General features: G+C 39.8%; 1 protein-coding gene across 5 annotated transcripts in view; it reads right to left on the bottom strand.

Annotated features, from left to right (window-relative positions):
• The window catches only part of pcdh15a (protocadherin-related 15a), a 564,893-nt gene that overhangs the window by 338,958 nt on the left and 201,482 nt on the right, over nucleotides 1-24,453 (bottom strand). For 3 of the 5 annotated variants that reach the window (XM_061911787.1, XM_061911784.1, XM_061911783.1), the window contains 2 exons: nucleotides 23,040-23,054; nucleotides 14,206-14,271 (listed from right to left, as the gene is read on the bottom strand). In XM_061911787.1, the coding sequence (XP_061767771.1) occupies nucleotides 14,206-14,271; nucleotides 23,040-23,054 (81 nt within the window). The remainder of the gene's footprint in view (nucleotides 1-14,205; nucleotides 14,272-23,039; nucleotides 23,055-24,453) is intronic. The other 2 variants (XM_061911785.1, XM_061911786.1) reach the window with 1 other exon arrangement.

The raw sequence follows: 24,453 nt of genomic DNA, 5'->3' as shown, positions 1-24,453 counted from the left end.
ATCACACAGCTGGTGTGTGATAAGTAGAATACTTAGAGGCAAACACTTTGTAGAGCTCAACAATAGACAACACTGGCACGTTCAACTTCATGGCAAAGACTACTTCCCGACTATGGAAACCCACTTCAGACAGACTGAAATGAATGCACACTTGCAAAAAAAGAATTCAAATAAGAATATAAAACAAATGAACCTTTATAACAAAATGAACACAATAGTATAAATAGTTACAATATTAGTTTGGATGTAAAAGTAGCTCACTCTTATCAGGATTGGATTTTTCTTTGAAAAACTAGCAAAAAAAACTCCAGCAACATTTAAAATGGAAGTTTCCGGATGTAGGTTTTATTTTGCCATGTACTTTAAACCCCGTGACTGCAATAAAGTATTAGAAGGGGGTAATAAAGGTCAGGGGCATTATTGTTACTAACAAACAGACATTATCTTACACATGGTCAGCTCAAAATAATGAAATGTCTTGTTGCCTTTACGACGTCTTGTTGTTTTATACCACTGCCTTTCACTTAAAGTGTTGGTCCTACTAATGTTGCCTGCCTACACTCAACTACTGCACGCATCTACTTCACAGCACTTTGTAGATTTGCAGGCAGTGTCTTTTCCCTTCAAATGTGCGTCTTAAACCAAGAATGGCAAACAGAAGGGGTGTCCTTTTTTATACAACAGCAAAATAATGGCAAGATGCAAAGAATGTTCACGTAAACATCAGCGCTTAATTTCCAGGTCTAGTGTAACCTGCAATTATGCATCATTAATGTTCCAGTTACAGTGGAACCTTGGTTAACACATTTAATTGGTTCTTGGATCAAAAAGTTTTTCTAGTGAAGCCGACTTCTCCCTGAGCTTCATTGTACACATTAGTAATCAGATTAATTTGAAAAAAGTCCCTATTTTAGTAAAAACGGTGCACTTTACACACAAACACATATATATACATATATACACACACGAATATATATATATATATATATATGTATATATATATATATATATATATATGTGTGTTTATATGTATATATATACATTTATGTATAAATATGTACAAAAATGATATATATATACATATATACATTATTGAAAAAATTATATATATATATATATATATATATACATATATATATATATATATATATATGTACATATATATATATATATTTGTACATATTTATACAGAAATGCATATATGTACAAATATACACATACTGTATATGTGCATATATTCACATATATACTGCATGCACATATATACATACAGTGTATACATATATATATACATATATATATATATATATATATATGTGTATATATATGTATGTATATATATATATATATATATATATATATATATATATATATATATATATGTGTATATATATGTATATATATATATATATATATATATATATATATATATATATATATATATATATATACATATATACATATATATACATACATACATACATATATATATATATACATACATACATACATACAGTACATACATACATACATACATACATACAGTACATACATACATACATACATACATATATATATATATACATATATATATATATATATATATATATATATATATATATATATATATATATATATATATATATATATATATATATATATTTTTTTTTTTTTTTTTTTTTTTTTTTTTTTAAACGATTGGAAATGGAAAAAGATTGGGGCGAAAATACAAACAAACGCAACCGTTTGTTTCCATGTAAAATATTCCACCCCTTCTTTGTCCCATTTTATCCACCAGATGTTTTATACTGTGCGTGGATGAACATACGTGAGCTTTGTTGATGTTATTGACTTGTGTGGAGTCCTAATTGGGCACATGTGGTCAGAGCGTGACTACAAGCTAATCAATGCTAACATGCTACTTAGGCTAGCTGTATGTACATGTTGCATCATTACGCCTCGTTTGTAGCTATATTTGAGCTCAATTAACTTCCTTTACTTTTAACCTCTTTGTATATAATTTAGTTCTGCATGCTGCATTTCTGATAGTTGTTTTGATTGTTTGATTGAAACTTGTATCAGTAGATTGCACAGTACAGTACATATTCCCTACAATTGACCACTAAATGGTAACACCCCAATAAGTTTTTCAACTTGTTTAAGTCAGGGTCCACATTAATCAATTCATGGTTTGTGTGCCATGTTGTTCCAGACCACAGCAAACATTACCCAACTAGCCAAAGATTATAATAAATCCATTAGAGGAAGACAGCCTCATGTTTCCTTTGACTTGGACACACCAATCGTTACCTTTGGTCATTAAAAGCCAGTCATTTTCAGGAGTTATCTCCCCTCTTTACTAACCTCTTTACTAATGTAAAAATGTGCAGAATAAATATTACATTTCAACATTTCTGTCAATGAAAGTTTGCTTCAGCCTGCGACACATAGTCATTTTGATAGTAGGCTGTTATAGCTAATAGAGACACTTTTATAGTTAAAGTTAAGTTAAAGTAGCAATGATTGTCACACACACACTAGGTGTGGTGAAATGTGTCCTCTGCATTTGACCCATCCTCTTGTTCACCCCCTGAGAGGTGAGGGGAGCAGTGAGCAGCACTGGTGGCCACGCCCGGGAATCATTTATGGTGATTTTGTTATGATCCGCTGCCCGGATCATATTATGTTTTGGGCTTCAGTCTTTCTGCACTATGTTCTGCTAAAGTTTGCCTTAGTTCCTGGTTGCACTTCCTTGTTTGATCTTGTCACCATAGTTACTTATTAGTTTTACCTGCCACTTGTTTCCGGACGCACACCTGTTTTTGATTACTGTCCTTATTTAAGCCTGCCTTTTCTGTTCATTCAGTCTTGCTTCCTAGTTTGTTTTATACAACAGTGATGACCCTGATTCCTAATCATTGTGAATTGTGAATTATATTTATATAGCACTTTTCTCAAGTGACTCAAAGCGCTTACATAGTGACACCCAATATCTAAGTTGCATTTAAACCAGTGTGGGTGGCACTGGGAGCAGGTGGGTAAAGTGTCTTGCCCAAGGACACAACGGCAGTGACTAGGATGGCACAAGCGGGAATCGAACCTGCAACCCTCAAGTTGCTGGCACAGCCACTCTACCAACCGAGCTATGCCGCCCCACACTGGTTCCTGATTCTGATGACCAGTTCTGCTTGTGCTAGCTTCCATGCTAAGTTTCTTTGTTATTTCTCTAGCTCCCATGCTAGCTCTTTTGGTTTGCCTTGTGTGCCTTGTGCAAGTTTTTCTTTCTTAGTCAGTTTTATATTTTAAAATAAATCACTGTTTCTTACCTCCACGCTGTGTTCGAGCCCAACTGCATCAAGAAAGAACGAACCCGTATCACGATGCCCCGCAATCGTCACAGATTTAACCCCAATTCCAAGCCTTGATGCTGATTGCCAAGCAGGGAGGTAATGGCTCCCATTTTTATAGTCTTTGATATCACTCGGCTGGGATTTGAACTCACAACCTACCGATCTTAGGGTGTTTTTTTTGTATTTTCGGTCCAATACGATGGCTCTTTCAACGTTTTAGGTTGCTGACACCCGGACTGGGCAAAGTCGATGATTCCGTGGTGACCAAGCTCTCCAGTTCCATTCTATAGGATGGCTCGTCTCATTAAGTGTTCAAGACCAGCTCCCTTTCATGGCTGCCTTGAGACCTTTGAAGCTTCAAGGCGACCCAGCGGAGACCTGGTTTTGTGCTCTGTCTGATCCGCACGGTTTTTAATGGTGGTGGGGAGCCGACAGTAGATGGTCCTTACAGCAGAGGGTAATGGACTACAGAAGTTTCAAGCGTGGGTTCCCTCCATTCATCCTCAGAGAGGCGAGAGTGAGCTCTTCTCTTCCCCCGTCCACTCGACAAGGCGTTGTGGGGCTGACTTTATGTCAGGGACCCTCTTAAGGGTGAGAAAATATAACGAGACAAGGACACCGTTTCCTCACTCGCAGACCACTGATTGGCTAGAACACTTTAAACTCTACAGAATGTCTTCAGGCGCTGGGGTTGATCTACATCGTCCTGAACCTCCTGACGATCTGGATGTGGTATCCTATCTTGCCGATTGTATTGTACCATATGTCCCGGCAAGACATCTGCGTTCTAAGAACTCTGGCTTACTAGTGATTCCCAGAGCCCAAAAACAGTCTGCGGGCTATAGAGCGTTTTCTATTGGGGCTCCAGTACTCTGGAATGCCCTTCCGGTAAAAGTTAGAGATGCAACCTCAGCAGAAGCATTTAAGTCCCATTTTAAAACTCATTCGTATACTCTAGTCCAGTGGTAGGGAACCTATGGCTCGCGAGCCAGATGTGGCTCTTTTGATGACTGCATCTGGCTCTCGGATAAATCTGAGCTGACGTTGCTTAACAGGATAAGTAATGAATAATTCCACTTGTAATCACAGTGTGAAAAATAACATTCAACATATAAAACATTCTCATGCTTTTTTATGTTCAAGAAATTGCGTTAATGGTAAGAAGTAGTTTATTTATTGTTGGTTAGTGTGTGGCTTGACCTCCTTGGGGTTCTTCAAACCACCAACAGCCTGTTTTAGGGTTACAATATTGTTTTATTTTATTTTTCTCTCAGTTCCTTTCCAGCAATTGTCTTGTTCTCTTTCATCCTCACTTGCGCTCTGGCTCCAGCCCCGACCCCGTCTCTCCTCCTGGCTGCTGCTTATAACAGAGCGACAGGTGATTAGATAAAAAGGCCCAGGTGGGCCTCCTACGCACCTGTCGCTGATTTCGATGCCGGTCCTGGCAACATCCCGCTTTGCTGCAGGCCCACAGGCCACGCCCCCTCCACAGTTAACTTCAGAATAACAATGTTAATACAAAGAATAAAATACCTGTTATACTCTGGAAATGTTGGTCTTTCTTAAAAATGCACGCGTTTAGTTGTGTTCAGTGTTAAAAAAAATATTATATGGCTCTTAGGGAAATACATTTTAAAATATTCGGCTTCTTGGCTCTCTCAGTCAAAAAGGTTCCCAACCCCTGCTCTAGTCTTTAAATAGACCCCCTTTTTAGACCAGTTGATCTGCCATTTATTTTCTTTACTCCTCTGCCCCCCTCTCCCTTGTGAAGGGGGGGGCACAGGACCGGTGGCCATGGATGAAGTCCTTGCTGTCCAGAGTCGGGACCCGGGGTGGACCGCTCGCCTGTGCATTGGTTGGGGGACTCTGTGCTGCTGACCCGTCTCCGCTCGGGATGGTCTCCTGCCGGCCCCACTATGGACTGGACTCTCACATTATTAACTAGATCCACTCGACATCCATTGCAACATTCGCCCGGGGGTTTTCTCCGTGGTTTCTCATTGGGTTGAGTTTTTCCTTGCCCTGATGTGGGATCTGGATCCACATTGTTGGTTGGGAAATGACCAGATGCCAATGGTCAAATCAACATCACAACATGACATTGAGTAAAAGTCGCCAAATATTAGCCGCACCGGACTATAACCTAATCAGTGGCCTAGTGGTTAGAGTGTCCGCCCTGACATGGGTAGGTTGTGAGTTCAAACCCCGGCCGAGTCAAACCAAAGACTAAAAAAATGGCAGCCATTACCTGCCTGCCTGGCACTCAGCATCAAGGCTTGGAATTAGGGGTTGAATCAGCAAAAATGATTCTCAGTATCCCAATATCTAAGTTGCATTTAAACCAGTGTGGGTTGGCACTAGGAGCAAGTGGGGTAAAATGTCTTGCCCAAGGACACAATGGCAGGGATTAGGATGGCGGAAGTGGGATTCGAACCTGGAACCCTCAAGTTGCTGGCACGGTCGCTCTACCAACCGAGCTATGTCGAGTGGTACGGTATATTCCTACAATCGTGGAAAAGACACGTACAAAAATAGATCTCATGTATTGTAGGCTACACCTCTCTTATGTGTGACTGCCATCTACTGGTCACACTTATCATTACATCATGTACCAAACAAAATAGTTTTGAGGTCGGTAAGCAAAACCAGAATTATTCTGTACATTAGACACACCGGGTAATAAGTTCCACTGTCGATTTTTAAGAACATTAAATTATTTTAAGTGTGCTTTATCGTCCGAAAAATACGGTATGATTTACAAACCCCGTTTCCATATGAGTTGGGAAATTGTGTTAGATGTAAATATAAACAGAATACAATGATTTGCAAATCCTTTTCAAGCCATATTCAGTTGAATATGCTACAAAGACAACATATTTCATGTTCAAACTCATAAACTTTTATTTTTTTTTCAAATAATCATTAACTTTAGAAGTTGATGCCAGCAACACGTGACAAATACGTTGGGAAAGGTGGCAGAAAATACTGATAAAGTTGAGGAATGCTCATCAAACACTTATTTAGAACATCCGACAGGTGTGCAGGCTAATTGGGAACAGGTGGGTGCCATGATTGGATATAAAAACAGCTTCCCAAAAAATGCTCAGTCTTTCACAAGAAAGGATGGGGCGAGGTACACCCCTTTGTCCACAACTGCGTGAGCAAATAGTCAAACAGTTTAAGAACAACCTTTCTCAAAGTGACATTGCAAGAAATTTAGGGATTTCAACATCTACGCTCCATAATATCATCAAAAGGTTCAGAGAATCTGGAGAAATCACTCCACGTAAGCAGCATGGCCGGAAACCAACATTGAATGACCATGGCCTTCGATCCCACAGGCACTGTATCAAAAACCGACATCAATCTATAAAGGATATCACCACATGGGCTCAGGAACACTTCAGAAAACCACTGTCACTAAATACAGTTGGTCGCTGAATCTGTAAGTGCAAGTTAAAGCTCTACTATGCAAAGCGAAAGCCATTTATCAACAACATCCAGAAACACCACCAGCTTCTCTTGGCCCGAGATCATCTAAGATGGACTGATGCAAAGTGGAAAAGTGTTCTGTGGCCTGATGAGTCCACATTTCAAATAGTTCTTGGATGCTAATTGACCTTTTTGTTCTTTTTTACCCCAATTAAAACTCGATAAGAGGTGTTAAGGAACTGAATCGTTAAGAAGAATCGGAAAAATAGGATCAATTCCATCCCTAATATGGATTTTCATTTGTATTCCTTTTCTTCATGCGTATGTTAAGTCCGCAGCCTTTTGACGATGTGCAACCTCAGCCTGTTGTCGACTTACCTTTCGATCGCCCTGTTGAAGGGTTTGTTACCGGCCGCCACGCAGTCGTTCATCAGCACGGCGGATCTTAACGCCGCATAGAAAAGTAACACTAAATTGACTTTGTTTTGATAAAACGCCCTCGGCTTCGGTCATTACTCAGCTTCCCATACGGGGGCCGGTCAATTTGCGGAGGCTGGAGACCATCCGCGCAAACCTGAGGCAACAGTTGGTGCAAATCATGAATTTGCGGAGACAAGATAAAAGCCGGGGAGAAAGCGACGGCGTTTATGGAGACATTAACTACCTCCCTCGCATCAACAAGATGATATATTCCATCTGTCACTCCTTCCTAACACCGGCTGCTCTTACCTTGTGAAATCTCCAAACTAATTGACTGCTTGGAATTTATCTCATAGGCTGAACAAACAACCGTTTTTTTATTCTTTATTATTATTTGTCAAGACTTGGACTTGGGCGTGGTTTGTTTTTCCCGGGGCAAAGGAAAGTTGGCGCGAGCAAGGCGTGAATGTAAGTACATCTTTATTTCTTACACTAACAAACTACAAAAAAGGAAGCAAACAAAAATACAATGGCGGTTCAAAAACGTGATGATGTGATGTGAAATATATTTATATAGCGCTTTTCTCTAGTGACTGAAAGCGCTTTACATAGTGAAACCCAATATCTAAGTTACATTTAAACCAGTGTGGGTGGCACTGGGAGCAGGTGGGTAAAGTGTCTTGCCCAAGGACACAACGGCAATGACTAGGATGGCGGAAGCGGGAATCAAACCTGCAACCCTCAAGTTGCTGGCACGGCCACTCTACCAACCGAGCTATGCCGCCCCCGATGAAACAAAAGACTAGCACAAAGGCAATCAACTATGAACACAAAACAAAACACTTGCACTGTGGCATGAATAATGACAAAATTTACTTGGAATAAAACGAGAACGGGACATGGATCATTGGCATGGATTACAAAGTGCATAGCAGGTGATCGAGGGTGTGAAGGAAGTGATAGACCGTGATGTTGCCAGGACGAACAACAGAAACAGAATGGCTTAAATAGCAGTGACAACAGGTGAGATACAAGAGGAGAGGTGAAAACTAATCGTTTGCTATGGTAACAAAACAAACAAGGAAGTGCAAAAACAGGAAACAATAGAGTCTTAAGCAAAACAGCACATAACTAAACAAAACATGATCACAAGACATGACATTATTATTATATCACCGCCTCTTTCAGCTGTAATTTGACCCCCTTAACATGCTTCAAAACTCACCAAATTTGACACACACACACATCAGGACCGGCGAAAATTGTGATCTAATCAAAAAAACAGACCCCAGAACTCAAAATTGGGCTCTAGTTCCCCCTAGGAAGAAAAAACAGACAACACTGTCTCTAACTTTCAGTAGGAATGTCATTGAAACTTGAAACAAAAAACACTACGTAGGTTTCAGCTAGACCTATATTTCATTCACTGACACCCCCTGCCTCAAATCAACAGGAAGTTTGCTATTCCCCCTTCAATACGAAAGTTGGCAAAAAAATGTCGCTTTTTTTTCAAACATTATCTCCTCAGAGGCAGTTTTTCATTTTGGCTTCAAATAAGCACAGAAGAGACATTGAACCCCTTCTGATTAAAAGTTGATGAAATAGTTTTAATTACAACCCCGGTTTGGATTCTATGAGCCCGCAAGGAACCATTGCGCTGCTGCTGTTGTCACAAAATGTGGCTTCCTGCTCAGAAAAAACTGTAAGACTGTCATACACACATGAAACAAAAACCTCAATGTAGGTCTCACTGAGACCTACATTTCATACACTGACCGCCCCCAACTAAAATCAACAGGAAGTTTGCTATTCCCACTTCAATACAACAACTGCATTACATGCACCATGCAAGTCTCAAAATGGCGGTACCAAGGCATCCTTATAAGCCACTTTACAACTGTTATTACTATGAGACTGATGTATAACACATGTGTATACAACTTTTTCTCTGTGTAATAATCCATCCATCCATTTTCTACCGCTTATCTGGGCTTGGGTCGCGGGGGCAGCAGCCAAAGCGGTCCCATATATTGCTGCTTGATCCAGTGCGACGTATATATGTTTTTCCTTTCTTTATTATGCATTTTCGGCAGGTGCGACTATGTGTGACAATCATTGGTACTTCAAAAAAACGTGTACTCCGGAGCGATTTATATTCCAAAAAATACGGTAAGTCAGGCTTTCGGTGATTTTGTCTGTAGCAAATGAATTAAACAAAAACAAAAGTCATGTCAAAAATGGTGTGTCAGACTTTGGTCAAACAACATTCCACCACGGCAGAGATGGGAAATAATTTTGACTTTGGTGTGGCCAAATTAAGATTAAAAGAATGTGTCCGAGGACCGGTATGTCTATTTTTAAGAACACTAATAACTGATTGAATGATAAAAACGGAGTGGAATTTAATGTTTTTTGTACTGAATGAGACACCCAGAACAAACATGAAAATAAAGACGGTGGGATTTACAATATTATCTACGAACGATAAACCACTGAATATTGACAACATAAGAACGTCACGCCCACTCTCCATCCACATATTTTACCATCAAGCCAAACGCAACAAAACTGCAACAAACAGTAAAATACGAATGCCAAGGTAAAAAAATAAATAAACACCTACATTCTGATTTATCTGGAATATCAATAAGGTTTAGAACTTTGCTGCAAAAAAGTCCTTCCAAGTCTGTCCTTAGGCTGACACTCTGTGGAAACTATCCCCACCCACACTGCTTGGTCTGAGCTGCTGTGACTTAGATTACCCTAGTAACTAATTGGATTACCATAGTAACTAATTGGATTAACCATAGTAACTAATTAGATTACCATAGTAACTATTATATATATAGCAAATACGCAATTTCCAACCATTGAAATAGTTTGCAGAGTTAAAGACTGACATTTGACAACATCATTGCACATCATTAATTGATTCACAGATTTGGTGACCACAGATGTGTGCTAGCTGTCCAAAGTCTGGACCCAGGATAGACCACTCATCTGTGCATCAGTTGGGGACGTCTCTGTGCTGCTGACCTGTCTTTGCTCAAGATGATCTCCACTATGAACTGGACTCTCATTACTATGTCTGATCCACTATGGACTGGACTCTCACTATTATGTTAGATCCACTATGGACTGTACTCTCACTATTATGTTAGATCCACTATAGACTGGACTCTCACTATTATGTTAGATCCACTATGGACTGGACTCTCACTATTATGTTAGATCCACTATGGACTGGACTCACACTATTATGTTAGATCCACTATGGACTGGACTCTCACTATTATGTTAGATCCACTATGGACTGGACTCTCACTATTATGTTAGATCCACTATGGACTGGACTCTCACTATTATGTTAGATCCACTATGGACTGGACTCACACTATTATGTTAGATCCACTATGGACTGGACTCTCACTATTATGTTAGATCCACTATGGACTGGACTCTCACACTATTATGTTAGATCCACTATGGACTGGACTCTCACTATTATGTTGGATCCACTATGGACTGGACTCTCACACTATTATGTTAGATCCACTATGGACTGGACTCTCACTATTATGTTAGATCCACTATGGACTGGACTCTCACACTATTATGTTAGATCCACTATGGACTGGACTCTCACTATTATGTTAGATCCACTATGGACTGGACTCTCACACTATTATGTTAGATCCACTATGGACTGGACTCTCTCACTATTATGTTAGATCCACTATGGACTGGACTCTCACTATTATGTTAGATCCACTATGGACTGGACTCTCACACTATTATGTTAGATCCACTATGGACTGGACTCTCACTATTATGTTAGATCCACTATGGACTGGACTCTCTCACTATTATGTTAGATCCACTATGGACTGGACTCTCACTATTATGTTAGATCCACTATGGACTGGACTCTCACACTATTATGTTAGATCCACTATGGACTGGACTCTCACACTATTATGTTAGATCCACTATGGACTGGACTCTCACACTATTATGTTAGATCCACTATGGACTGGACTCTCACTACTATGTTAGATCCACTATGGACTGGACTCTCACTATTATGTTAGATCCACTACGGACTGGACTCTCACTATTATGTTAGATCCACTATGGACTGGACTCTCACTATTATGTTAGATCCACTATGGACTGGACTCTCACTATTATGTTAGATCCACTATGGACTGGACTCTCACTACTATGTTAGATCTACTATGGACTGGACTCTCACTATTATGTTAGATCCACTATGGACTGGACTCTCACTATTATGTTAGATCCACTATGGACTGGACTCTCACTACTATGTTAGATCTACTATGGACTGGACTCTCACTATTATGTTAGATCCACTACGGACTGGACTCTCACTATTATGTTAGATCCACTATGGACTGGACTCTCACTATTATGTTAGATCCACTATGGACTGGACGCTCACTATTATGTTAGATCCACTATGGACTGGACTCTCACACTATTATGTTGAAATGGAAGGTTGTAGACAACCACCATGTATGCAAGCAGACAACCATGCATTCGGCACAAGTAGGAAAACATCACATGTTCTGAGGGAAATTTGAGCAGAATTTAAAGTTTGGCATGAGGCTACAACAATTTCTCAATTAAATTGTTTATTTTGATTTGTAATTTGGTGCTTCAATGATTTTCTTGATGAGATTAATTAATAAAAAGCCTGCACGGCTGCTCTAATATAACACACATGATTGTGGTGCACTTACGGTGATGTAGGTCATGCCGTGTGTGTGTGTGTGTGTGTGTGTGTGTGTGTGTGTGTGTGTGTTCTTGTATTTCTACCCTTCTTGAGACATCAACAAGGAAAAGTAGCATCCATATGAGGAGGTGTAAACAAGTCAGGACCACAATCCTGGTCCCAATAAGGAAAACCATTGCATCAAATAGAGAATGTCTCATTTGCACCCCTGGTGGTGAAATCTGTTGAATGTATGTTGGTCCCAAAAATGAGGGGATTTTTTAAATTCACTTTGGTCAACATATGAAATAACAAGTGAATGATGAAGATTAAAAAACAATTGAAAACAGAAAATTAAAACAAATACAAACTTTACAAAAAGGGAATATTTTTTGGTGATTTCAATCAATCATTCAATTATCCAATCAGTGTTTACGTATATAGCCCTAAATCACAAGTGTCTCAAAGGGCTGCACAAGACACAACAACATCCTCGGCTCAGATCCCACATCAGGGCAAGGAAAAACTCAACCAAATGGGATGACAATGAGAAACCTTGGAGGGGACCGCAGATGTGGGGACCCCCTTCTAAGCGACCGGTGGAATGGATGTCGAGTGGATCTAACATAATATTGTGAGAGTCCAGTCCATAGTGGATCTAACATAATAGTGTGAGAGTCCAGTCCATAGTGGATCTAACATAATAGTGTGAGAGTCCAGTCCATAGTGGATCTAACATAATAGTGTGAGAGTCCAGTCCATAGTGGATCTAACATAATAGTGAGAGTCCAGTCCTTAGTGGATCTAACATAATAGTGTGAGAGTCCAGTCCATAGTGGATCTAACATAATAGTGAGAGTCCAGTCCATAGTGGATCTAACATAATAGTGCGAGAGTCCAGTCCATAGTGGATCTAACATAATAGTGTGAGAGTCCAGTCCATAGTGGATCTAACATAATAGTGAGAGTCCAGTCCATAGTGGATCTAACATAATAGTGAGAGTCCAGTCCATAGTGGATCTAACATAATAGTGAGAGTCCAGTCCATAATGGATCTAACATAATAGTGTGAGAGTCCAGTCCATATTGGATCTATCCTATTAGTGAGTGTCCAGTCCATAGTGGATCTAGCATAATAGTGTGAGAGTCCAGTCCATAGTGGATCTAACATAATAGTGAGAGTCCAGTCCATAGTGGATCTAACATAATAGTGTGAGAGTCCAGTCCATAGCGGATCTAACATAATAGTGTGAGAGTCCAGTCCATAGTGGATCTAACATAATAGTGTGAGTCCAGTCCATAGTGGATCTAACATAATAGTGTGGGAGTCCAGTCCATAGTGGATCTAACATAATAGTGTGAGAGTCCAGTCCATAGTGGATCTAACATTTTAACCTCTAGGCCAATGAGTAGATCCACTATGGACTGGACTCTCAGAATATTATGCTAAATCCTCTCCACGTCTATTGGGTTGGGTTTTTATCTTGCCCTGGTGTGGGATCTGGTTTCGTTGTGGCTTGTGCAGCCCTTTGAGACACTTGTGATTTAGGGTTATATAAGTAAACATTGATTGATTGATTGAAATGAGAGCATTTCAATATCGATCACTGGCTTCATTGTTTCCTCTAAGACTTGGAGTGCAGACCTAAGACTCTTCCAAGACTCTCGTGTGTCAGCGCTCTGACTTAAGTGTGACAGCGATGACGCAACCAAAGACATTTGGAGCGATAATTACTTTGGTCAATAACAGCGGGTTGCCTGGTTTACATTCCATTACGGCAGGTTGTTTCATCGAGGGGGAGATGAATAAAGCTTCAGTCCGATCCCAGGTAAATGAGTGCTTTATAGGGCCAGGGGAGGATTAGCACAAATCCCACAAACACTCGCACAGGCAGAGTGAAGAGAGGGGGATGTTTCTTGCGAGCGCCACACATAAAGTTAGTTTGCAAATATGCACCTCGGGTGAATGCATATTTTTCGCCCCTGAGGCACCTTGGAAGTTTGTAACGAGTGCATTAACAAGCCTGAAGCGGGGCCCTTGACTCAAGCACACCTGCGCCATTAATGTGAAGGTGTGACGGCACGACTGCTACACGGGGCTCGCCGGGCCATGACCTCTGCTTGTGTCCGGATGTGGGAGGAGTCTAACCGTCTCAGGTGTGACGTGTTTTAACTCAAGCAACAAATAGTAATAGTCCTTAGCCAAAAAAAAAAAAAAGCAGCCTACAGAAAGCAAGTCAAGGTCGGGTTAAGGTCGTGACGTACCGTTTGGGCTTTCCTCGTCGATGGTCACTATCGTCGCCGGGGGGCCGGGCCGGGACAACTTGCACTCTGGAAACGGAGAGAAAAAGAAAAATGTTGTTTATAAAAAGAGGAAGGAAAATGGTTACAAAAATAAAAATTGACAATTTAATTAAATTGTTTAATTATCCTATTTCTATATTTTCAGCCCTTTGAGACACTTTTGATATAGGGCTATATAAATAAACTTTGATTGATTGATTGATTTGTATTACATGATACACGATAGACTCCGTACGGTTATGTTAGCATTTCTGGCCTTGTTTTCATTATTAATACTATTAATAATAATTAGAATATTGCTACAATTGTTATTGTTTACCGTATTTTCCAGACCATAGGGTGCACCGGATTATAAGGCGCACTGCCGATGAACGCGTCCATTCAGGTCTATTTTCATACAAAAGGAGTCATGTTTAGATTTTTTTTGTAAATGTGAAATACTTCCTTGTGGTCTTCATAACATGTGATGGTGGTTCTTTGGCCAAATTGTTGCATGAATCAGCTAACTGTTTTAATGACAATAAGACTTTACTTCAATCAATAACGGAGCAGTTGCAACAACAACGCCCGGAAATGTGTCCAGTGAAAAACCGTCTGACTGTAAATCTATAATAACTAAAGTTCCTCGGGTGAATAATCTATACTCACTACACCGGTATGTTTTAGAGCTTTCATGGCGAGTTTACTGACGGATATAAGTAAGAACTTTACACGTTATTAGAAATGGCAAAAGTAGAGGATGTATGTCCCATAACAAGAAGATAGAGAACACGAAGAAGCTTATGGACTACGGAGTCAACACGGACTACAGTGGCGGAAATGCGCAAGTTTTCAGAACTTTCAGAACAGAGCCCAAATACAGATCAGTAGATACCAGAAGGTAAGAAAAGTTGGTTTTGCATAATATTGTGAAACAAAACGCCAGATAATATGTGGTCCTTATACACACACCATAGTAATAATTGTATCTCGGACTACGGTTGCAGTAATGGACTGACAAGCCATCAAGGAGTGCGGCTTCAAAATCGTACTAAAAACATTGTGACAGATTTTTGAATGCCGTGTGTAATGTTCTCTATTTTAAATGGAACATTTAATGTTTCGGTGTTGTTTACTGCCGTCATATTGCAGTCTACACATATCTCGTATGTATGTCTGCCATCTACTGGTCACACTTATTATCACACCATGTACCAAATAAAAATGTGTCAAGGTCGGTAAGCACAACCAGAATTATTCCGTACATTAGGCATACCGGGTTATAAGGTGCACTGTCGATTTAAAAAAAAATAAAAATGAAAGGATTTTAAGCGTGCCTTAACATCCGAAAAATACGGTACTCTGACTATTATTGTTAATAATAATAATAACAATAGTATCAGTAATAGTAATATGAATATTATTTAGTCGTCATTTAATTTTGTGACACATTTTGATTGCCTTTATGTACAGTAGAGAATGAATGTCCCATAACAAGAAGATAGAGAACACAAAGAAGCTTATGGACTACGGAGTCAACACGGACTACAGTGGCGGAAACGCGCACATTTCCAGAACTTTCAGAAGAGATCCCAAATACAGATCAGTAGATATCAGAAGGTAAGAAAAGTTGGTTTTGCATAATATTGTGAAACAAAACGCCAGATAATATGTCTGTGCCATTTTGTGGTCCTTGCACAAACCATAGTAATATTTGTATCTCTGACTACGGTCCGTAATGGACTGACAAGCCATCAAGCAGTGCGGCTTCAAAATCGTACTAAAAATATCTTGACAAATATTTGAGTGCCATGTGTAATGTTCTCTATTTCAAATGGAACATTTAATGTTTTGGTGTTGTTTACTGCCGTCATATTGCAGTCTACGCATATCTCGTATGTATGACTGCCATCTACTGGTCACACTTATTATTACACCACGTACCAAATCAAATTGGTTCGAGGTCGGTAAGCACAATCAGAACTATTCTGTACATTAGGTTGGGTTATAAGATGCACTGTCGATTTAGAAAAAAAAAAAAAATGAAAGGATTTTAAGCGTGCCTTACCATCCGAAAAATACGATACTCTGACTATTATTGTTAATAATAATAATAATAACAATAGTATCAGTAATAGTAATATGAATATTATTTAGTCGTCATTTAATTTTGTGACACATTTTGATTGCCGTTATGTACAGTAGAGAATGAATGTCCCATAACAAGAAGATAAGAGAACACGAAGAAGCTTATGGACTACGGAGTCCACCACGGACTACAGTGGCGGAAATGCGCAAATTTTCAGAACTTTCAGTTCAGATCCCAAATACAGATCAGTAGATACCATAAGGTAAGAAAAGTTGGTTTTGCATAATATTGTGTAACAAAACGCCAGATAATATGTCAGTGCCATTTTGCGGTCCTTGCACAAACCATAGTAATATTTGTATCTCTGACTACGGTTGCCGTAATGGACTGACAAGCCATCAAGCAGTGCGGCTTCAAAATCTTACTAAAAATATCTTGACAGATTTTTGAGTGCAATGTGTAATGTTCTCTATTTCAAATGTAACATTTAATGTTTTGGTGTTGTTTACTGCCGTCATATTGCAGTCTACGCATATCTCGTATGTATGTCTGCCATCTACTGTTCACACTTATTATCACACCATGTACCAAATAAAATTGGTTCGAGGTCGGTAAGCACAATCAGAATTATTTCATACATTAGGCGTACCGGACTATAAGATAATGAGAGGATTTTAAGTGCACCTTACTGTCAGAAAAATACGGTACTCTTACTATTATTGTTTATAATAATAATAGTATCACTAATAGTAATACGAATACTATGTAGTTGTCATTTAATTTTGTGCCAATTTTTCAATGGAGTTTTATATGATCCCTATCCAATGTTGCCTCTGGTAATAGAGGACACTCCAGTGGTGGTGGAATTCCGCAATGTGGGGACTCCATTTATTTTATGATTTTTTTAGGATTACAGTTCATGAATTTTAATAAATCCCATAGCTTTCACGCACAATTCCCATGCTCCTCAAACATGTCACGCATTCATGAAATTCAGATGGAAGCCGCTGGAGGTAGAGTCGGGGAGGGGGTAGATGAGGGGGGGGGGGGGGGGCTGGGGGGCTCTGAGTATTCACTTCAAGAATCACGTCCGAACCACGTGACGAGATTTGTAAACTTCTTCTAGCAGCAGCTTCCGTGACCCCCAGCTATACAATAGGCCTTAAGTCATGAATTTAAAATGGAATGTAAAAAATGTATATTTTCAAACTAGAGATGGTTAGAAACATTCCGGCTCGCTAAACAGAAGTTTCTTTTTGTGTCAACACGGACTACAGTGGCGGACACACGCACATTTCCAGAACTTTCAGAACAGATCCCAAATACAGATCAGCAGGTGCCAGAAGGTAAGAAAAGTTGGTTTTGCATAATATTGTGAAACAAAACGCCAGATAATAAGTCTGTGCCATTTTGTGGTCCTTATACACACACCATAGTAGTATTTGTATCTCTGACTACGGTTGCAGTAATGGGCCGACAAGCCATCAAGCAGTGCAGCTTCAAAATCGGACTAAAAACATTTTGACAGATTTTTGAATGCTGTGTGTAATGTTCTCTATTTTAAATGGAACATTTAATGTTTTGGTGTTGTTTACTGCCGACATATTGCAGTCTACACATATCTCTTATGTGTGAATGCCATCTACTGATCACACGTATTATTACACCAGGTACCAAATAAAATTGGCTTGAGGTCGGTAAGCACAACCAGAATTATTCCATACATTAGGCAAATTAGAAACATTCCGGCTCGCTAAACAGAAGTTGCTTTTTGTGTTGCCCAATGTGCTTTATTTTTTGCATCTGCATCGTTATTGTTGATAGTGTCTAGTGAGATTCAAGATTGCTAGAAGATATTTAACTATTACCAGTCTAGAGTGTGCAGGCTGCAGTTACAATAAACTAAGAAATTAAAAGTAAAGGGCCACAACGAGCCAAGGGTTTAAGACCCCTGCTCTCCCCTCAACTCCCCCCAAAATGGATGAACTCGTTGGAATAAAAAAGACGATATAACATACATCCATAACGTGGACGCATGTGAAAAAGTGCAACATATTTATCCGTACAGTAATCTATTTATGTATTTATTTATTTTATATATATTTATTTAACTATATATGCACCTTATTGTTTTTTATTTTTTCATCCTGCACTACCATGAGCTTATATAATGAAATTTCGTTCTTATCCGTGCTGTAAAGTTCAAATTTGAACAACAATAAAAAGGAAGTCTAAAACCAAAATAATTTCAACCTGAATATGTACCATATTTTTTGGCATTTAAAATCCTTTAATTTTGTCAAAACTCGACAATGCGTTTTATGACCCGGTGAACCTAATGAACGGAATAATTTTGGTTGTGCTTACCGACCTCGAAGCTATTGTATGTGGTACACGGTGTAATGATAAGTGTGACCAGTAGATGGCAGTCACACACAAGAGATGCATGTAGACTGCAATAAGAATCAAGTAAACAACACCAACATTTTACATGGTAAATTAAAAAATGTTACATTACACACGGAGCTCAAAAAGTGGCCGAGTGTCACTTATTAGCAGACATATTAGCTGGACTTTTGTTTCACAATATTATGCAAAACAAACTTTTCTTACTTTCTGGCACCTGCTGATCTATATTTGTGATTTGTATAAATTCTGAAAATTTGCGCGCTTCCGCCACTGTAGTCCGTGTAAACTCCGTTGTGGATAAGCTTCTTCTTTGTCTCCATCTTCTTGTTATGTGACATTCATTCTCTGCTGTTGCCATTTCTAATATAAAGGAGTGTAAAGTTCTAGCTTATATCCATCAGTAAACTCGCCATGAAAGCACTAAAACATACAGGTGTAGTGAGTTTATATTATTCACCCAAGGAACTTTGGTTATTAGAGAGTTCCGGTCGGACAGTTTTTAAAATACTTTAATTTTCTCAGAACTCGACAGTGCACTTTAGAGCCTGGTGCTCCTAATGTACGGAATAATTTTGGTCGTACTAACCGACCTCGAAGCTAATTTATTTGGTACACTGTATAATTATAAGTGTCATCAGTAGATGGCAGTCACACATAAGAGATACGTGTAAACTGCAAGATGACTCATGTAAACAACACCAACATTTTACATGGTCCATTAAAACATTTTTACATTACACATTGCGCTCAAAAATCTACACCTACTAGTGTCCGCCCTGAGATCGGTAGGTTGTGAGTTCAAACCCCGGCCGAGTCATACCAAAGACTATAAAAATGGGAGCCATTACCTCCCTGCTTGGCACTCAGCATCAAAGGTTGGCAATGGGGGTTAAATCACCAAAAATGATTCCCGGGCGCGGCACCGCTGCTGCTCACTGCTCCCCTCACCTCCCAGGGGGTGATCAAGGGTGATGGGTCAAATGCAGAGGAAAAATGTTGCCACAACTAGTGTGTGTGCGACAATCATTTGTACTTTAACTTTAAAACTCTATAGTGCGCTTAATGTACGGAATAATTTAGGTTGTGCTTACCGACCTCTAAGCATTTTATTTGGTACATGGTGAAATAATAAATGTGACCAGTAGACAGCAGTCACACATAAGAGATATGTGTAAACTGCAAGATGACTCAAGTAAACAACACCAACATTTTAAATGGTCCATTAAAAATATAGAACATTACACACAACGCTCAGAAAATCTATAACAAATGTTTTAGTACAATTTTGGTAAGCTATGAAGCCACACCCGTGCTTCAACATAAAAATATTGTTATGGTGTGTGTATAAGGTAAGACATGTGGTGTTTTGTTTCACAATATTATGCAAAATCAACTTTTCTGCTAATGTGTATTTGGGATCTGCATAAGTCCTAAAAATGTGCGCGTGTCCGCCTTTGTAGACTGTGGGGACCCCTTAATCGATAAGCTTCTTCTTTTTCCTCGACCTTCTTGTTAAAGGACATTTTTTCTCCGCTGTTGCCATTTCTAATATAAAGTAGTGTAAAGTTCTTACTTATATCTGTCAGTAATCTCGCCATGAAAGTGCTAAAACATACCGGTGTTGTGAGTTAACATTATCCACCCAAGGAACTTTAGAGAGCTGTGATCAGACAATTTTTCACGGGACACATTTCGGGTATTGTAGTTGCACTAGTGAGCCACGGATGAGGAGATGCTGCCGGGGTCTTGATTGAAGTAAAGTCTGAATGTCATTAAAACAGTTAGCGCCATCTTTTGAAACTTTTTCCACTCCCGTCCTTGCACGCTACACCCCTGCAACAAAGATTACGGGGAGAAGACGCTGTCGAAGGTGGGGCACGTTAATAAGACCGCCCACAAAACGGCGCATCCTGAAGCGACCGTCAGAAAGCTGCTTCAAGATGATCTGTAAAACATCATCCATGCAACATATAGACCAAAGAACCACCATGTTATGTAGACCTCAAGGAAGTCTTTTACATTTAGAAAAAAATAAATAAAAATGACCCCTTAATGCACCATATTCTCAATGAAACATCATAGTGGTGGGCTTGCTTGCTAACCTGTACTTGCGAGCGTCATCTATTGAACAGGCTTCAACCTGCAGTCCAAAAAAAACTCATTTATGACTGAAGTTCCTTGGGTGAATAATTTAAACTCACTACACCGGTATGTTTTAGCGCTTTCATGGCAAGTTTACTGACAGATATAAAGAATAACTTTACACTACTTTATATTAGAATTGGCAACAGCTGAACGCCCCATTACGAGAAGATAGAGAAAAAGAAGAAGGTTATCGACTACGGGGGTCGTCACGGACTGCAACGACGGACTCGCGCAAATTGTATGCAGATCCCAATTACACATAAGCAGGAACAAGAAGGTAAGAACCGTTGGTTTTGCATAATATTGCAAAACAAAACGTATGCTAATGGGTGCCATTTTCTCATTGCACTAATAATACTTGTATGATCAGAATCCAAGTGGTGGGGCTTCATAGTTTACCAAAGACATACTAAAATTGTCAGGCTTGCTCCTGACAGTATGTTTGTCTTTTAGTTTTTCCTCTCTGTGTGTGAAGTATTTCCTGTCTTTAGTTCCTGTCAGCGCTCTTATTTTGTCTGTTTCCTGTGTTTCTCCTTTGGCGCTGTTTCCCCTCAGCTGTGGCTGATTGGCACCTGGCCACACCTGGTGTCAATCAGCCCACTCTTATTTTAACCTGCCTTCCCATCCATTCTGTGCTGGATTATTGTCGTTGCTACCTGTCGCTCCTGTCGTGCCGTGTCATTGCAGCGTAGCGGTAAGTTATATTTCGGTAGCTGTTTGTAGCTTACTGTCTTTTGTTCCCTGCTTCCAATTTGTTTTCACGCAACAAGTAACGACTTCTATTTTTCTGCTCGCTACCTGCTCGCTTCCACGCTAGGCCCTTTTGTTATTGCAAGCTTTCATGCTAAGCTCCATTTGTTTTCTAGCTCCCATGCTAGCTCTTTTAGTTTGTTATCCGCCTCGTGCGTGCCTTTCGTGAGTACCCTTTTTGTTTGTTCTTGTTTAGTTTTAATTGAATCATGTTTACCTATAAAATGCCTGACTTCTTCTCTGCATCTTGGGCTTCGTCAACAACTAACTCTGACAAAAACATTTTGACAGATTTTTGAGCGCCGTGTGCAATGTTTTATATTCTCAGTGGAACATTTAATCGTCATCATCTTGCAGTCTACACACATCTCTTATGTGTGATTGCCATCTACTGATCATTACATAATGTATGCGAGCGTGGGCAGGGGTGTGGCCTGCGGACCTGCAGCGAAGCGGGGTGTGCCAGGACTGGCTCGGGGATCAGCGACAGGTGCGTAGATGACCCGGCTGAGAGTGTCGCTCAGTTTTGATTGATTGATTGATTGATACTTTTATTAGTAGATTGCACAGTTCAGTACATATTCCGTACAATTGACCACTAAATGGTAACACCCGAATAAGTTTTTCAACTTGTTTAAGTCGGGGTCCACGTTAATCAATTCATGGTAAAGAAGCAACTGGGACGGAGGAGGGGGGGCGGGGGTGGTTGTTGATGGCGACAGTGAGAGCAAGACAGACCATTCATGTGCTTGATTGAGAGATAAGACTTTGCACTTTTATTGTAAAATAAAACTGTGTCGTCAACCTGGAAGAGTTGGACATGTCGATAATTGGCGGTCCAAAGAACCCAGAGGAGCAAGACCTCCACAGTGTACAAAACACAATTGATTCAAGGTCTGTAAGCACAACCAGAATTAATAAGTATATTAGCTGCACCTGGTTATAAGGTGCACTGTCAATTAAGGATTTTAAGTGCGCCTTATAGTCCGAAAAATGCGGTATATTACAATATTTTTAACAGGGATTTCCAGATATAGGTTCATCTGTACATCCGACAAGGCTAAAGGCCGACAGGCAAGTATTTAGCTGTCGTGAACGTGGGTGAGAACCAGCGTCCGACAGCCACTTTTTAGAGAATAAAAATATTGAATACATAGCATGAATTGACAGCTACAAGCAAGGCGGCGACCTCACGGGGACGAACAAAGGCAGCTTCACAGACGGCGGTGGCAGCAGCTAAATGATGCAAGCTGACGGAACACAGGTAATGGCAGACAGCAGCAGATGGCAGGGAGGCACGGTGCAGCTGATGCAGGGGGAGGCGGTCTACTAACATTTGTGGGCGGGGCATAAAACACTTAAAAACAACAACAACAAAAACAACAGAAATGAAGAAATCAAACAGACAGCAGAAGCCTCTTACCCTCATATTGCCAGTCTGGAGAGGTTAGTGGCATCAGAGAGAAGCAGAAGCATGAAAGAAAAGCAGTTGAGAAACAGCTCGGAGGAATAAAACCCCGAAGAAAACAACATTGTAAAAAATGAGCAGATGTGCTATATTGCCAAAAGTATTCTGCCACCCAATCAAATGATGTCCTAATCACTCACTAATCAAGACTGTTTCTACAAACATTTGTGAAAGAAAATCAGTGATTTCCAGCGTGGAAGTGTCTTAGGACAGATCCAGTCGTGAAACGTCATCGCTCTTAAATATTCCAAAGTCAACTGTCGGCTTTATCATAAGAAAACAGTAACTCAGCCACAAAGTGGTAGGCCACATAAACTGACAAAGAGGGGTCAGTGGAGGAATTATGGTCTGGGGTTGTCTTTCAGGACTTGGACTCCATTGAAAGGAACTTTGAATGCCCCAGGATACAAAAACAGTTTAGACAATGCCATGCTCCCAACTTTGTGGGAATGCTTTGGAGCGGGGCCCCTTCCTCTTCCAACATGACTGTGCACCAGGAATGGATGACAAGAGTCTGGTGTGGGTGAACTTGACTGGCTTGTGCAGAGTCCTGACCTGAAGCCGATATAACACCTTTGGGATGAATTAGAACGGAGACTGAGACTGTTGGTCGAATTTGGAAGAATGGTGAAAAAAATGACTATAAATACACTCCGCAACCTTGTGGACAGCCTTCCCCAGAAGAGTTGAAGCTGTAATAGCTGCAAAAAAGGTAGACCGACGTTATATTGAACCCTGTGGGTTAGAAATGGGATGGCACTTCAAGTTCATATGTGAGTCAAGGTGGGTGGCCAAATACTTTTGGCAATATAGTGTATTACAGCACCAAATAAGGAGAAGTAATCCATTCTAGAAATGCATTACGTGGGCAAAGCACACACTTATTTCTGCTTACCAGGCTGTTATTACTCAGCTAGATGCATGAATTTGTTGATAAACAACAGCAACCAGAAAAGTTTTTTGGGGGTCTTACCATGAAAATGTATGAATTTTCTGTCAAATGATGTAGATTTAGATTACGAGCCTATTTGTCTTATCCGATGCTGTTAAACAGTGTAATGCCAATAAAGAAATTCATGAATTCCGACAAAAAGTTGAGCTTTGTTGCATTGGTTTGAATAATTATTTGAGATGTTTTCGGGTTTTAATGAAAGGCAGGAATCCAGTGAAGCATTCATGTGCAAGAGTTTGGTCCAGAAGTATTTTAAGTTTTGCCTGAGTGGTGCTGATGAAATCCTGACATGACATGTGATGTGTGTGGCAGGCCTTGGATAAGTGAGCTGGACTTGTTCTTCTTAATAGAGCACATTTTTTACCTGTTTCAAGTAGAAAAAAAAAGAAAGAAACATTTTTTTTTTTTTACCTCGAC

The sequence above is a fragment of the Nerophis ophidion genome, linkage group LG09 (genome assembly GCF_033978795.1).
Source record: "Nerophis ophidion isolate RoL-2023_Sa linkage group LG09, RoL_Noph_v1.0, whole genome shotgun sequence".
Lineage (NCBI taxonomy): Eukaryota > Metazoa > Chordata > Actinopteri > Syngnathiformes > Syngnathidae > Nerophis > Nerophis ophidion.
The sequence above is the reverse complement of the archived record's forward strand: the minus strand, read 5'-3'. Positions and strand labels throughout refer to the sequence as shown.